Source organism: Bos mutus, chromosome 6 (assembly GCF_027580195.1).
Source record: "Bos mutus isolate GX-2022 chromosome 6, NWIPB_WYAK_1.1, whole genome shotgun sequence".
NCBI lineage: Eukaryota > Metazoa > Chordata > Mammalia > Artiodactyla > Bovidae > Bos > Bos mutus.
The window spans coordinates 24,744,894-24,761,129 of NC_091622.1; the positions used below are offsets into that span (position 1 = coordinate 24,744,894).

The window sequence follows — 16,236 nt, forward strand, 5'->3', positions numbered from 1 at the left end:
GGGGGCCGGAGGTGGGGCTTTCGATCCCTGGGAATTTTCCTGAAAACGAATGTCACCACCCCCACTCGTCGCCCGGAAGGCGGGCTGCCGCCTTCGCGGGCCGCGCTGGGGGTTGGAGGGCATCGCGTTGCTGAGGCTGGCGGCTGGGTCCACGCCGCGACGGAACCCCTTCAAGAGAGCCCCTCCGGCGGCCAGCCGGCCTGGTATCGCCCGCACGCCCCCCTCACCCTCCAGGTCGGTCGGCCCCGAGCCTGTCCGCGCCGGCAAGGACCAGCGAGCCGGTTCTGACGGCCCGGCGGCGGAGCCCAGTCCGGGGGCCAGAGGGATGCGGCTCGCGCCGTAGCGACCCGCGGGGGGCGGGGAGGCCGCCGTGAGGAGGCGGAGCTGCGAGCCCGCCAGTGCGCCCGGGCCCCGCCGCCGCGGTCGCCTGCGCTCCTCCCCGCTCGCCTTCGCACGCCCCCAGCCCCGGCCGGCCTTGTCTCCTCAGCGGCGGCGGCGGCGGCTTCCGCCCCTCGTTGCTGAGCTCCCGCAGGAAACGGAAGAAGGCGCAAGCCATGGAGGGGAACCGGGATGAGGCGGAGAAATGTGTCGAGATCGCCCGGGAGGCCCTGAACGCCGGCAACCGCGAGAAGGCCCAGCGCTTCCTTCAGAAGGCCGAGAAGCTCTACCCACTGCCCTCGGCCCGCGGTGAGGCCCTCGGTCCCTTTCCTCCCCGCCCTGTCCCCGGGCCGCCGCGCAGCCCGCCCCCGCCCCCACCGTCGCCCCTCATGGAGCCGCGGAGCCCCCCACCCGCCGGACCCCGCCGGTCGGACACCCAGAACGCTCCTCACCGACACACCCCCGCTCGGGCCCTGAACATCCGGGCCGGGCCGGCCGTGGGCTCCCCGAGACTCCCTCCTCACCGGCCTACCTGCGAGATGCCGGCTCTGAGCCACCCGGCTAGAGTTGCCAGTTCGCCTATCGGTTTTCCTGAATGTCCAGCTGTCATTCTCCCAGGAGATTCATCTGGTCCTGCCTTACCAGATGGGGCTTTATATCTGGATGTGTGGTTGTGTGACGCCCCCCCCCATCCTCATCCGCGATTAAGGCCTAGGTCCCTAGTGAAGTGAGAGGAACAGGGAACTCAGTGGTTAATATACAGGTCCCTGGTTCCACCGCCTCTGGGGTAGAAAACGCTGTTCCCAAAGCAAACATTTTCGAACACCTGAGATGACATTGCTTTTCCCTGGGAGAGAGTTCTTCAGAAGAGAGGACCACAAGAATGATAGAGTCAGTGAAGGTTTGCTAAATAGTATCTGATTTGATAGCACCATAATTATCGACAAATGAGACACATCTTTAGGAAGAGCTCTGGACTTCCTTTAGTCGAAATCCAAGTGCTCTTCTCTTGCTCTCTAGGCTCTAAAGTAATTATAGCCAGCACTTCGTGAGTGCTTATAAAGTACCTACTGTTTAATATGACTTATTTCATTTATTCCTCAGATCGATCCTAGAATTCATTTGACCAGGCTCACTCATATGGAAACAGACCTTTTGATGAGTGAATGAATGAATGAGTGAATGAATGAAAATATCTTACCCAAGGTCAAACAGTAATTTGTAGCAAAGTCAAAATAGTATTTGAGCTCTCCAGCTTCAAAAGGCCTTTAACCACGACATTCCATTATCTGGTCCATAGGATACAGTTTCACTTGAGGTTCAGGATATTTCCACGTTAAGAAGAAAATTAGCAATAAGTCAGTAAGAGTGTGGGGTTACCTGTTTCATTTTATTGTTGTTTTCTTAGTTTTTTCCTACTTACTGAAGTCCTTGAATTTCTTTACTTTTTTTTGTCCTTTTTATTTCCCTGCTGTTGAGGAAAATGAAAGAGGGGAAATGAAAGAAAATAAGTGATTTTTTTTCTTAATGTGGCAAAAACAGAAGCTTACCAACTTAACCATTTTTAATACAATTCCATAACGTTAAACATTTTCACACTGTGGTACAACAGATCTACAGAATTTTTTGTCTTAACAAAACTAAAACTTTATGCCAAGTAAACAATTCCCTGTTTTCCCTTTCCACCCAGCCCCTGGTAACCACCACTGTACTCTATTTTAAAAATGTGGCTACTTGGGATACTTATTATATAGTAAGTGGAATTATTTAGTATTTGCCATTTTTCACTGGCTTATTTAATTTAGTACAATGTCCCTGAAGTTTATTCATGTTGTAGCATAAATATGGTGGTTCCTTTTTGAAGGCTTCATAGTATTCCATTGTGTGCATATACCACATTTTCAATATCCATTCACCATCTAGGAATAGATTGCATTGATAGTTTCCATATCTTGAAAACCATCACAGTCTATATTGTAAATAAGGCTACTAAGAACATGGGTGTACAAATACCTCTTTGTGATCCTGCTTTAATTGTTTTTGATATATACCTAGAAATGGGATTGCTGGATCATATTGGTAATTTTAATTTTCACATTTTTTGAGGGATTGCCATACCTTTTTCTGTAAGAGTTACACAATTTTACATTCCTACTAACAGTGGGCAAGAATTCTTGTTTCTCCACATCCTCATCAGCAGTTGTTATTTTCTGTTTGATTTTTTGTTCGTTTTTGACAGTACCCATCCTGGCAAGTAAGGTGATACCTTACTGTGGTTTTGATTTGCATTTCTCTCAAGATTAGTGATATTGAGGATCTTTTTATTTGCTCATTGGCCATTTTTATATCATTTTTTGAGAACTATTCAAGTCCTTTCCCCGTTTTTAAATTAGGTTATTTTTAGTTGTCGAGTTATGCCGGTGTGCTAAATTGCTTCAGTCTTGTCTGACTCTTTGTGACCCTATGGACCATAGCCTGCCAGGCTCCTCTGTCCATGGGATTCTGCAGGTAAGATTACAGGAGTGGGTTGCCATGCCCTCCTCCAGGGAATCTTCCCAACCCAGAGATTGAACCCACAACTCTTACATCTGCATTAGCAGATGGGTTTTTTAACCACTCATGCGACCTAGGAAACTCTTACCAGATGTCTGATTTGAAGGTTTTTTTTTCTCCCATTCTGTAGGTTGTCTTTTTTCTATTGTTTCCTTTGATACATGGGAGTTTTTTCCTTTTGATATAGGCCCATTTGTCTATTTTTTCTTTTATTGCCTATGCTTTTGGTTTCATTAGAGCTGCCCTTGTAGCTCAGATGGTAAAGTGTCTGCCTGCAATGCTGTAGACCCGGGTTTGATCCCTCAGTCAGGAAAATCCCCCTGGAGAAGGAAATGGCAACCCATTCTGGTACTCTTGCCTGGAAAAGTCCATGGATGGAGGAGCCTGGTAGGCTACAGTCCGTGGGGTCGCAGAGTCAGATACCATTGAGCGACTTCACTTCACTGGTTTCATATTCAAGAAATCATTGCCAAGAGTTAAAACTTTTTGAATCTTTCTACTGTATGAATGCATGATTTCATTTAGTCATTATGTAGTCTTAGGGGGTGCTTCCCAGGTGGCACTAGTGGTAAAGAACCTGCCTGCCAATGCTGGAGATGAAAGAGATACAGGTTCAGTCCCTGGGTTGGGAAGATTCTGTGGAGGAGGGCAAGGCAACCCATTCTAGTCTTCTTGCCTGGAGAATCTTATGGACAGAGGGGCCTGGCGGGCTACTATCTATAGGGTTGCAAAGAATCGGACGTGACTGAAGTGTCTTAGCACACATGCACGCACAGACTTGAGGGACAGTTTTAACTTTAAGCATGTAACCACTCCAGACAGAATACCTTGGCTTTTGAAGCCTTGACCGTAACTCCCTTGTAACCTTAATCTTGGGCAAGTTAAATAACCTATCTAGCTTGTAGCTTTTCTGTCTACAAAATAGGACAATAATGTACCAATTTCATAGGGGTGGCATGAGGATTAAATGAGTTAATACATGGGAAGCATTTAATAGTGCTTGATAATTTTGGTGTCATTTCTATTTAACAAGTGTGAGACAAAGAGTTTTTAAACCTATAGTCTGTAATTCTTCTATGAAACAAGCAACGTGAATCAATCTACTAAAGATACTGTAAGATATCAAAGCACAATACAGCTGTTGCTTTTAAAGACATGAACATTGGGAAAGTTACGACAGTAACAGTGAAAGTTAATATTACAATGTATTGTAAGGCAACATGTGATTATGACATAAAGTGTTTAGCTACAGTTGTGGTGTAGTCTGAAGACCTTATTCAGATATGGACTTTGCCTCTGACAGATTTGAGTTACTCTGACAGGGATGAGTTACTTATCATTGCCAAGCCTTGTTTAGTTATGTATAACATAAGGATTTCATCACAGGGTTAATGTTAGGCGAAATAGATCATGTGCAAATACTTAACAAAGTGTATTTTACGTAGAATGTTCTCAGATGTATACTGGAATAATTTAAGAATACAGAGGAGGCGGAAAAGATCTAGAACATTTGTATAAGCTCCTGATAAAATATTTAGTGTAGAAGGGAATTGAAGCTATTGTTTAAAATGAAATGAAAAATTGTTATCCCTGAATTTCATGTATTCTAGACCACTTTCACATCTTTATAACTTAGAGCTTAATATTCCTCTTGGATGTATTTTCATGCTAAGGTAGGCAAAATAAAACATTGCATTTTGATTTCTCTTGTTTTTATATAGTAAATGCAAAAATGTGAGTCTAAATTCTAGCTAAATTCCAGAGTTTTTGTCCCCTTTACAATTTTGTTCTTGCTAGGTAAGGAATCTGATTGATAAACCACTTAAAAAAATTGGCAAGGGTTTTCCTTAAGGAAAAACTGCATCCTCAAAAGAATCTAGGACATTGCTTGCTTTCTAAGTATTTAGTTGAGAATATTATTTTACAGTTTATTTAAATGGACTTCTAAGCAAATTGGATTTATAACTTTCAAATATTTTCATATTATAAGTTTGGTTTACATTTGAAAGGATTAATATATGTATATGATGCTACATAGGAAATATAAACTTGGAAAATATCAGCAAGAGGAAGTAAATTGCATTTTGATTTCTTAAACTTTATGTTTACTGGATTATTGATATGTTTTAGATTTTTACAGAGAGATACAGCCTCTCAGTTTTAATGCTTTACATTGCTTTTTATTTTTTACATTGCTGTTTTAATACTTTAGTGTTTAATTCTAATTGTTAGGCAGTTTGAAGTATAGATTTTTTTCAGAGAAAAACATTTTAATTATTTTCAAGAGTTTCATAGTAATTTGAACCAAATGGCAGTCTACAGCTTCAAAAACGGCCATCCTGTGTCTACTTAATGAATAGATAACTTATATAATTTGCAACCTCTATCTGTACAATAGCAAATTAAAATAGTCCTCTTTTTATTATTTCCCCTCAGGTGAGAGCTATGTGTAAAGATTTTTCTTCCTTTTTTTTTGCTACTTTATTTTAAAATTTAAACCTGATAAAAAGTTCAAAGTTCTGTTCCCTTTAGTCTCATTTAAAATGATAAAACAGTTAAAACTGTCATTTCACATCTGGAGTATTATTCAGCTATTCCTTTGAAGACAGTACCGTTTTCTTTCTGTTTCTGACTTAATCAAAATTTAGTGATAAGTGTAAATTATACATTCAAAACAGTTATTTTGGTAGCACTAGTTAAATATTATAAAATGATTTCCACATTTCAGCTAATAACCAAACTGTTTCAGACATTATAGTTGAAGAAAGAATACTAAACTTAGTTTTGAACCTTAATTTAATGGTTTTATTTGTTTATATCCATAACTGTCTTTCTGAGCCTCAATTACGACATCTGTAGGATGCGGATATATTTATTCAACAAATATTTACTGAATCCATGCTTCTTTGTGGCAGGCACTCTTCTCAGAACTAGGGAGTCAGTGATCAATAAGACAGTTCTTGTCCTCTTGGAGCTTATACATTTTAGAGAAATGAAATAGGAAATCTCTGCTAGACACAAAAATGGTTCCGTTCCTATCATTCCCTTTTCCTTTCCTAAGCCACAGTTTTCTCATCTGTAGTCTTCACAGGATTATTATGAGGTTAGTTTATTAAGTGCTATAAGAATTTCATGTATTAGTACAATGGCAAAAGTATTTGGATGATTGCTTGGAGTTACTTATATAATATTTGTCTCTTTCTATCATTTTTTATTTACCTGTTTAACATTAAAAAATTGCCTTAAGTTAGGATTAATTTCCATGTGAATTCAGGTACTCATTCCATTCTTAGTTAATATGTAGTTCTCCCTGCTTTGCATTTATTTCTTGTATTATTTATGTATATAGCTCTTCCTCTCCTAGATTAAAAATTGCTCTGCTGTCAGGAACTGTTTTAATGTTATCATCTTTTCTACCAGTCTTTTGCATATACTTGTGGCATCTATAAATCCTGGTTTTCTGGAATGATACCTGTTTAGGTAGTTTTATCTCTTATCAGTGAAGACAATTTGTTCATAAATAAATGAAGCTGTAAGGCTTTTTGTGATAATATATTCACAAATGAAATTTTCCCACAATAGACAAGTATGGGAAAATGTATATAAGGGTTGTCATTGTAGCAAAAATTTGGAAAGAGTCCATCATTGGGAATTATTAAATAAATTGAATTGCCTGTATACACTGTGCACTTAAAAACAATGATGTGCCTCAGTAATTTTCCGTTAAGTGACCCACCTTACCGTGCTCATTGACTATAAGTTTCCAGTTGTCTTTACTGAATTCAGAGTTCAGCCTGCTGTCACTCCCCTATTGCAATAGTCCTGAATAAGGTCTTAAAAAATAAAGATGATGTGCACCTAGATTTATTGCTATAAAATGATATATACATTGAATTATAAACCTATTAAGGGCATGCTACCAACATATGTAGATTATTCTCATTTTGTTTCAAAATATGTAAAAAAGCTAGACAGCTAGCCAACTAGAGTAGCTAGATATATATAAATATATATATTTATATATATATAGCTAGATATATATAACTAGCTACTCTAGTTGGCTATATATATATTTATATATAGATATATAAATATATCACAATGGTTGAGTGATTTTTTTTTTTTCTTGTGTGTGATTTATAGGAGATCTTTACTTTATCTTTTTTAAATGAACTGAACAACATTACTTTTATAATCACACAAATAAAAGCTATTTTCAGTTTGCCTGGAATGAAAAAATCTGTTTTCCAAATCATATATTCTTATTTTAGGTTTTGTTAGTGATGGGTATTATATATAATAGGTGTGCAGCAGAACATTATGAAATAAAAATGGATCTTGGTTATTCACTTTTGGATTAGCCACATAAACATTTTTAATACTATGTTTACTTTTTCACTGGTCCTTAATATGGGATATGTATAAATTAAGTACAGATTACATTAATTAAGACATACAAGCAAAGCTGTATGTCTGGAAAATGAACATACAAAATAAGGTTGGACAGTTTTAAAACCAAAAGTAATCTGGTTTATAAGGAGATATCTTATATCTGTTCAACTAATGTTTGTAATACTGCTCATTATTATAAATGTGATCTCATATAATAGCTAAGACATTTAATAAGTCAGAAAAAGGTTGTGAGTTCCAAATTCTGGCAGTACTTGAACTGAACCACATTACCTTCTCAGGCATTGGTTCCAGTGATTGTTAATACAGAAAACCTTGCTGATTCCATTTTTAAGATGATAAAACTGGATATTGGGACACAGAGGTAATGGAACTTGTTCAAATTTTCACTGTTTGGAGCCAAAATGCTTAGTGTGAGTGCATATATATACATAGCCGTTGTTAAGCAGAACCCCTAGGCTCTGAAAGATTTTCAGTATCATAATAACTTGAAAATTTAAAACAGCTATATGATCTTTTGCTTTAGCAATATCCAGCATCTAGCTGTTAGCATGGAAGATGTCTAGAAAAACTGAGAGAATGTGTTTGTGCAAAGAATGAAAGGAATGTACAGATAACTTCTAACTAGCATGCATAGGGACTTTGTGGCCACCTGTAAATATAAATACATATAACCACTTTCCCATCTGGCTTCACAATTTTTTCAAAATAATTTATTCTTTTATAGGCTGAAATAATTCTATAAAGAGACACTTCCCCCTCACCTATCTTAGGGTTACACAGTGGTAGAGTTCATATAGGAAAGGCAAGATATGATAAGTGCTTGACTGCTTTTATCAGTTTTCAAGAAAAGGAATTGACTCCTGTTTTCCAAAAGCAGATAATATCATTTTTTAGGTGTGGCTGGTGGAACCTGTTTAGGTTACCTCCTGAGTTTCATAGACACATTCCTAATAGTCTTTAATAATTTTCTTTCTCTTTGGTATGACATAAAGTTTCAGATTTCTCTTATACATTCCCTGTACTAGATCTTGAATCAAACGTAACTCCAATAAGCCCTGGTTTCTTTTAGTGGAAAATGGTGTTTTAGTATCATGGTCTGGTACAAACGATGCTGTGGTTAATAGATTGTCATTGTTTCTGGGCCTTTTCAGTGTACAGACTAGGGAATTTTTTTTTTTTTAAGTTAAAACATCTTATACATTTATACTAGTAAATGAAATTTAAGTTAAGTATTTTGGGGTCTTTAAACTTTTCTTGCATATATTTCTATCTTTTTCCTTCCACAGTAGTAATCCTGGTTTTCAAGGCCATGGCAAATGGTAGAATATGTCATGATTATTTATTTGCTTTATGCCACATGATATATGTAGTAGTTTCAGTGTAACATTACCAGTACTACCTCACTGATAAAATTACTGAAAACAGTTAAATTTTCTTTGCATATACTTTCTCAATTTTCCCTCTTCATTTTAGCTTTTTGAAAATTCTGAAATACTTTGAAGCGTATAGGAAAGTCTTAAAAATAGTGTACACTTCCTGTATACATTTCACTCAGTGCTTCCTATTTGATAAAATTTTACTGCATTTGCTTTATCATGCCCTTTCTTTCTCCCTGCTATCTCTCTTCCACCCCCACAGGTATACAGTTTGTTCTTATATTTTTTCCAGAACCAATCAAGAGTAAGTTGTAGACATGATATCCTGTTACACCTAGGTAATTCAGTGTATGTTTTTTAAGATAAGGACACTCATACATAACAACAGTATAGCTGTCAGAGTCATGAAATTAATGTAAGTACCTCATTCAGATTCTGCCAGTTCTCCCTGTTACGTTGCATTTATTTGCCATATTTTGTTATCTAGATACCATCTTTTCTCTTTTCCTTTTTTAATTTTTATTTTATATTGGAGTATAGTTGATTAACAATATTTTGTTGGTTTTAGGTGTACAGCAAGGTGATTCAGTTATACATGTATCTGTATATTAAATTCTTTTCCCATTTGCACAGAGAGATCCTTGTTGATTATCTGTTTAAAATACAGCAGTGTATTTATTCAAAACTCCCAGTTTATCCCTCTCCCCTACACTTCCCCACCTCGTTCCCTCTATAAGTCTGCAAGTCTTTCTGTTTTGTAAGTAAGTATATTTGTATCATTTTTTTTTAAGATTGAACTTAGAAGCAATATCATAAAATACTTATCTTTCTCTGTTTGACTTACTTCACTTAGTATGATAATCTCAAGGTCCATTCATGTTGCTGCAAATGGCATTATTTCATTCTTTTTAATGGCTTAGTAATATTCCATTGTGTATATGTGCCACATCTTCTTTATCCACTCATCTGTGGATGGACTAGGTTGTTTCCATGTCTTGGCTATTGTAAACCGTGTTTCAGGGAACACTGGGGTGTACATATCATTTTGAACCATTTTTTCTCTGGATATATGCTCAAGAGTGGAATTGCGGGTAGCTCTGTTTTTAGTTTCTTAAGGAACCTCCATACAGTTTTTCATAGTGGCTGTACCAGTTTGCATTCAGTCTCTTTTCTTTCTTGATCTTTGTGTTTTGATGAATGCAGGCCAGCTATTTTATAGATTTTCCCTCAATTTAGGTTTGGCTGACATTTCCTTATGAATTTTTGGCAGGCATACCATAGAAGTGATGTTGCATTCTTAGTGTAACGTATCAGGGAACATGCTGATTTGGTCCTTACTGATGAGGTTAACTTTGATCACTTGGTGAAGCTGGTGTTACCGGGTTTGTCTACTCTAAACTTACTTTTTTTCCCCTCTTGTAATTAATAAATATTTTGTGGGAAAATACTTTAAAACTCTGAATGTCCTATTCTACAACAAACTTCCAAAGCTCCTTTTAGCATTCATTGATGATTCTTTCCAGAATAAATTTCTGATGGTTGCCAAATGTTGGTTTTCTTATTCCATTATTCCTTCTACAGTTTATTAATTGACATTCAACCTTATTTATTAACATGGATTCCTATTTAATCTATTATTATCACTGTTCATTTTGATGTTCAGATTGCCTCAGATTTAATCAGTAGGAGCCCCTTCAAGCTCCTGTGTCTTATGACATGTCCTCATCATTCTTTGAATTTCTTTACTTTCAAACACAAAAAAGTTTTCAAGCTCATTTCTCTGCCCTCGGAATCAATTCTTGCCCCAGGAGTCCTGATTCTTTTTAGTGGATAATGATACTTGGAAACTAATATATAGACACTTGATAAGCTCATTGCTACAAGTGTGTCATTGCCTCCAGATCCTCTCAGTAGACAGAGCTAAGAAGTATATATATGCATGATGCATGAATGTATGTGTATGTGTATCTGTGTGTTATATGCGTTGGAAGTAAAGTTATGACCAACCTAGATAGCATATTCAAAAGCAGAGACATTACTTTGCCAACAAAGGTTCATCTAGTCAAGGCTATGGTTTTTCCTGTGTTATGGAATGTGAGAGTTGGACTGTGAAGAAGGCTGAGCGCCAAAGAATTGATGCTTTTGAACTGTGATGTTGAGGAAGACTCTTGAGAGTCCCTTGGACTGCAAGGAGATCCAACCAGTCCATTCTGAAGGAGATCAGCCCTGGGTGTTCTTTGGAAGGAATGATGCTAAAGCTGAAACTCCAGTACTTTGGCCACCTCATACGAAGAGTTGACTCATTGGAAAAGACTCTGATGCTGGGAGGGATTGGGGGCGGGAGGAGAAGAGGACAACAGAGGATGAGATGGCTGGATGGCATCACTGACTCGATGGACGTGAGTCTGGGTGAACTCCTGGAGTTAGTGATGGACAGGGAGGCCTGGTGTGCTGCAGTTCATGGGGTCGCAAAGAGTCGGACATGACTGAGCGACTCAACTGAACTGAACTGAACTGAATGAGAGCCTACTGTTCAGCACAGAGAACTCTACTCAATGCTCTATGTTGACTTAAATGAGAAAGGAGTCCAAAATAGCTACCTAATTAAGAGCCTTTCTGTACCATCTACAACTAAATTGTTATAAAAACTAAATATCTTATGTCTTTGGTGACCTCTTGAATGCATGAGCTATGAAAAAGATTTGGAAGAAAGTTCTCTTATATGTTCAGTTCAGTTCAGTCACTCAGTTGTGTTCAACTCTTTGCAACCCCATGAACTGCAGCATGCCAGGCTTCCCTGTCCTTTACCAACTCTGGGAGCTTGCTCAAACTCATGTCCATTGAGTCAGTGATGCCATCCAACCATCTCATCCTCTCGTCCCCTTCTCTCCTTCCTTCAATCTTTCCCAGCATCAGAATCTTTTCCAGTGAGTCAGTTCTTCTCATCAGGTGGCCAAAGTATTGGAGTTTGAGCTTCAGCAACAGTCCTTCCAATGAATATTCAGTACTGATTTCCTTGAGGATTGCCTGGTTGGATCTCCTTGCAGTCCAAGGGACTCTCAAGAGTCCTCTCCAACACCACAGTTCAAAAGCATCAATTCTTCGGCGCTCAGCTTTCTTTATAGTCCAACTCTCACATCCCTACATGACTACTTGAAAAACCATAGCTTTGACTAGACAGACCTTTGTTGGTAAAGTAATGTCTCTGCTTTTTAATATGCTGTCTAGGTTGGTCATAACTTTGCTTCCAAGGAGCAAGCGTCTTTTAATTTCATGGCTACAATCACCATCTGCAGTGATTTTGGAGCCCAAGAAAATAAAAGTCTGTCACTGATTCCGTTGTTTCCCCATCTATTTCCCATGAAGTGATGGGACCAGATGCCATGATCTTGGTTTTCTGAATGTTGAGTTTTAAGCCAACTTTTTCTCTCTCCTCTTTTACTTTCATCAAGAGGCTCTTTAGTTCTTCACTTTCTGCCATAAGGGTGGTGTCATCTGTGTATGTGAGGTTATTGATATTTCTCCCAGCTGTCTTGATTCCAGCTTGTGCTTCTTCCAGCCCAGTGTTTCTCATAATGTACTCTGCATAGAAGTTAAATAAGCAGAGTGACAGTATACATCCTTGACATACTACTTTCCCAATTTGGAACCAGTCTGTTGTTCCATGTCTAGTTCTAACTGTTGCTTCTTGTCCTGCATACAGATTTCTCAGAAGGCAGGTAAAGTGGTCTGGTATTCCCATCTCTTTAAGAATTCTCCAGAGTTTGTTGTGATCCACACAGTCAAAGGCTTTAGTATATTCAGTGAAGCAGATGTTTTTCTGGAATATTGAAAATAATTACTGGCAGTTCTCTGGTGATCTACTGTTAGGATTCAGCACTTTCATTACCATGACCTGGTTTCAATACCTGGTCAGGGAGCTGAGATCTCACAGGCTGTGCGGCAATGACTGCTGGATTTTTTTTAATATCTATATAGCAGCTTTGGTGGTGGTGGTTTAGTCATTAAGTCATGTCTGACTCTTGCAAACCCATGGACTGTAGCCTGCCAGGGTCCTCTGTTTGTGGGATTCTCCAGGCAAGAGTACTAGAGTGGGTTGCCATTTTCTTCTCCAGGGGATCTTCCTGACCCAGGGATCGAACCCAGGTCTCCAGCATTGCAAGCAGACTCTTTACCAACTGAGCTACAAGGGAATATATATAGTGCTTTACTGAGATGTAATTCACATATCTCACAGCTCATTCAGAGCATACCACTCCGTGGATTCACAGAGTTGTGCAGCCATTGCAACCATTAATTTTAGAACATTTTCTTCATCACAGAAAGAAATCTCATACTCACTAGCAATCACTTCTTACTTCTCCCAGAGTTCATCCTTCCCTCCCCTTGGCAACAACTGACCTTTCTGTCTCTAGATTTGCCTCTAGATTTTGTATAAATGGTATCATACAGTATATTGTCTCTTGTGACTGACTTTTTTCACTTGATATGTTTTCAAGGTTCAGCCGTATTGCAACATATATCAGTACTTCATTTTTTTTTGATTGTCATAGTATTCCATTGTATGGACCTGTCACATTTTATTCATCTACTCGTCAGTTGATGGACATTTCAATTGTTTCCACTTTTTTCCTATTATGAACAATACTGTTATGAACATATGTGAACCAGTTTTTGTATATATGTTTTCATTTCTCATGGATATACACTGAGAGATAGAAATATTGGGTCAGATAATAACTATATGTTTAATCTTTGCAAAAACTACCAGATCTTTTTTCAAAGCAAGCACCCCATTTCCTATTACCACTAGCAATATATGAGTGTTCCCATTTTCCTAGTAATACATCCTGGTCAACATGTTATTGTCCACCTTGTTGATTATAGTCATCCTAGTAGATGTAAAGTGGTATCTCAAGGTAGTAAATATCTTCCAGTGAAATCTTAGTGATAATTTTATCAGTGTTTGTTTGTTTGAAAATGTTTTTAATCTTACATAATTTCCAGAAAATTAGTGCAGAACTCCGGAGAAGGCAGTGGCACCCCACTCCAGTACTCTTGACTGGAAAATCCCATGGACGAAGGAGCCTGGTGGGCTGCAGTCCATGGGGTTGCTAAGAGTCGGACACGACTGAAGCAACTTAGCAGCAGCAGCAGCAGTGCAGAACTCAAGTTGACAGTTATTCTCCCTGACCATTTTGAAGCTATTGCTCAATTTAGCTGCCATTGTTGCTTTTGGGAAATAAGTGTGTGTGTGTGTGTGTGTGTGTGTGTGTGTGTGTGTGTGTGAAGTCGCTCAGTCATGTCCGACTCTTTACGACCCCATGGACTGTAGCCCACCAGGCTCCTCTGTCCATGGGATTCTCCAGGCAAGGGTACTGGAGTGGGTTGCCGTGTCCTTCTCCAGGGGATCTTCCCAACCCAGGGATCAAACCTGGGTCTCCCGCATTGCAGGCAGATGCTTTATCCTCTGAGCCACCAGGGAAGCCACCAGGGAACTTGTTTCTTTGTAGATAATCTCATTGGCTACTTTAAGGATTATTGTTTTCTTTGGTATTTGGCAGTTTCACCATGATATTACAAATAAAGTATGTCATAAGAAATTAGGTGATAGTAATTTTGAGTTATTAACATTAAACTTAATATTCTACTTCTAAATAGTGATTAGTGATCTGTGAACAGCTATACATAAGGGAATGCTTACTATCTATTTAAAAAGGCCCTATGGTGTATCTTTCTGGAGTACACATTTTGTCAGCTTTATAACTTTCTTCTCAAGACCATGTGTATGTATCTTGATGTAAACAGATGGAGTATGCTTTCCATATCTTTCTACAGCACTGTTGGAAATTATCATGAAAAATGGAAGCACTGCTGGAAATAGCCCTCATTGCCGAAAACCATCAGGTAGTGGTGATCAAAGCAAACCTAATTGCACAAAGGACAGCTCATCTGGTAGTGGTGAAAGTGGAAAAGGCTACACCAAAGACCAAGTGGATGGAGTTCTCAGGTAGGAATGAATATGACTTATATATATGTCAGTTGTTGTTGATGCTAATGTAAGTTTAATGTTGTAACACCTAAAAAATGGGTTTTAATTACAATTCAGTAGAAGAACAGACATTGAGGAGTTGAACTCTTGGTGTCTTATGCTTCATATTCTTTATAAAGTAGTGTAAATTACCAATTCTATTGAAATTTCCATCTTTTAAATATAAGGCACAAAACTAATTACCAAAAAAATTTTTTTTTAGGAAGATTGCTTCAATTTTTTGACACAGTACAGTGAAACCTTCCCTGATGGCTCAGTGGTAAAAAAATCCCCTTGCCAATGCAGGAGACATGGGTTTTATCCCTGGGTCTGGAAGATCCCCTGGAGAAGGGAGTAGCAACTCAACTCCAGTATTCTTGCCTGGGCAATCCCATGGACAGAGGAGCCTGATGGGCTATAGTCCAGGGGGTCACAAAAGAGACAGACAAGACTTAGCAACTAAACAAACAAAAAAACAAACAACAGCAACAGCAAATGTATATATATATATATGTATGAAGGAGAATTTCATATGAGGAGAATATTGAGTGCGATTGCAAAGCATTTTCAATTTTCTACTTATATAAATGAAGGATAATTTTTTTTCTATTTATATTCTTTCTTTAAGGCTGTCTTTATATATAGCAAATACTATAGTCTTCTCCTTTTAATATTTTTTCTTACTCTCATTGTTCTGCTTCAGTGTTATATTTTTACTTCATGATACACCTCTACTTAAAGCAGGAAAATTAGGTAGAATTGGTAAATTATGAACTGGGTTTTGGAGATTTAACTTTATTAATTTTGTAATTAAGAAAATCTTTTCTGGAAAGAAAATGAACTGAGTATGAAACACTAGAAAAAATACTGTTATTTTTTCTATACACAACATCAATACACCTTAAGGAGGCTGTATTGATGTTGTACTGGAATTGCTCTCTAGGGAATCTAAAGTATAAGGGTGAAGGACTCTGATTAATCAGATAGTTCAACTTGAAGAGTGAATAGCAGGGAACTAGCTTAAGTGAAGAGTAGGTAAAGCTAGTTTTCTTTCTCTTTTGCCCTTTCTTATTATCCTCTTTTAACCGTACTTCCTTTTTTTTTTTGTTTTTCCTTTTTTTCTCCATTCTTATTTTTAGTTAGTTCTTTTTAACTCAGCATTATTTGGAATTGAAGTTATTTTTAAATTAAGTATCAATGTATTTATATTTTACTTTTTTTCATACATATGCTAAAGTTTAAATGTAACATTTTATCTGTGTGTGACAACAATAAGAACAAAGACTCCCTAACTATGATGAAATCATGATAAAGGGTATTCGATTGGCCTGAATGGTAGTGAAGTCCTTTAAGAATTATAAATAATGTTGGTGACCACTTTTATAACTGTAGTGTTGGGTCAGAGGCTGAATAAGTGAGATAAGTGAAAAAATGAGAGATTTGCTTTTGAATTCCTTTAAGAAAAAGCTTCTACTAAACAGTGTG

The 16,236-nt window shown here is 38.1% G+C and overlaps 2 protein-coding genes across 4 annotated transcripts in view; one reads left to right on the plus strand and one right to left on the minus strand.

Annotated features, from left to right (window-relative positions):
• Positions 1-1,500, minus strand: part of LOC102269339 (secretory immunoglobulin A-binding protein EsiB) — a 64,003-nt gene extending 62,503 nt beyond the window's left edge. The window contains exon 1 of the mRNA XM_070372103.1: positions 911-1,500. Within this exon, the coding sequence (XP_070228204.1) occupies positions 911-988 (78 nt within the window). The 5' untranslated portion in view covers positions 989-1,500. The remainder of the gene's footprint in view (positions 1-910) is intronic.
• DNAJB14 (DnaJ heat shock protein family (Hsp40) member B14) overlaps positions 84-16,236 on the plus strand; it is a 40,625-nt gene continuing 24,472 nt past the window's right edge. Inside the window, exons 1-2 of one of the 3 annotated variants that reach the window (XR_011464475.1) lie at positions 86-687; positions 14,559-14,730. Coding sequence is in view for 2 of the 3 variants with exons in the window: in XM_070372100.1 (XP_070228201.1) it covers positions 555-687; positions 14,559-14,730 (305 nt within the window). In the remaining variant the exon portion in view is untranslated. Of the gene's footprint in view, positions 688-14,558; positions 14,731-16,236 lie in introns of all 3 variants that reach the window. The other 2 variants (XM_070372100.1, XM_070372101.1) reach the window with 2 other exon arrangements.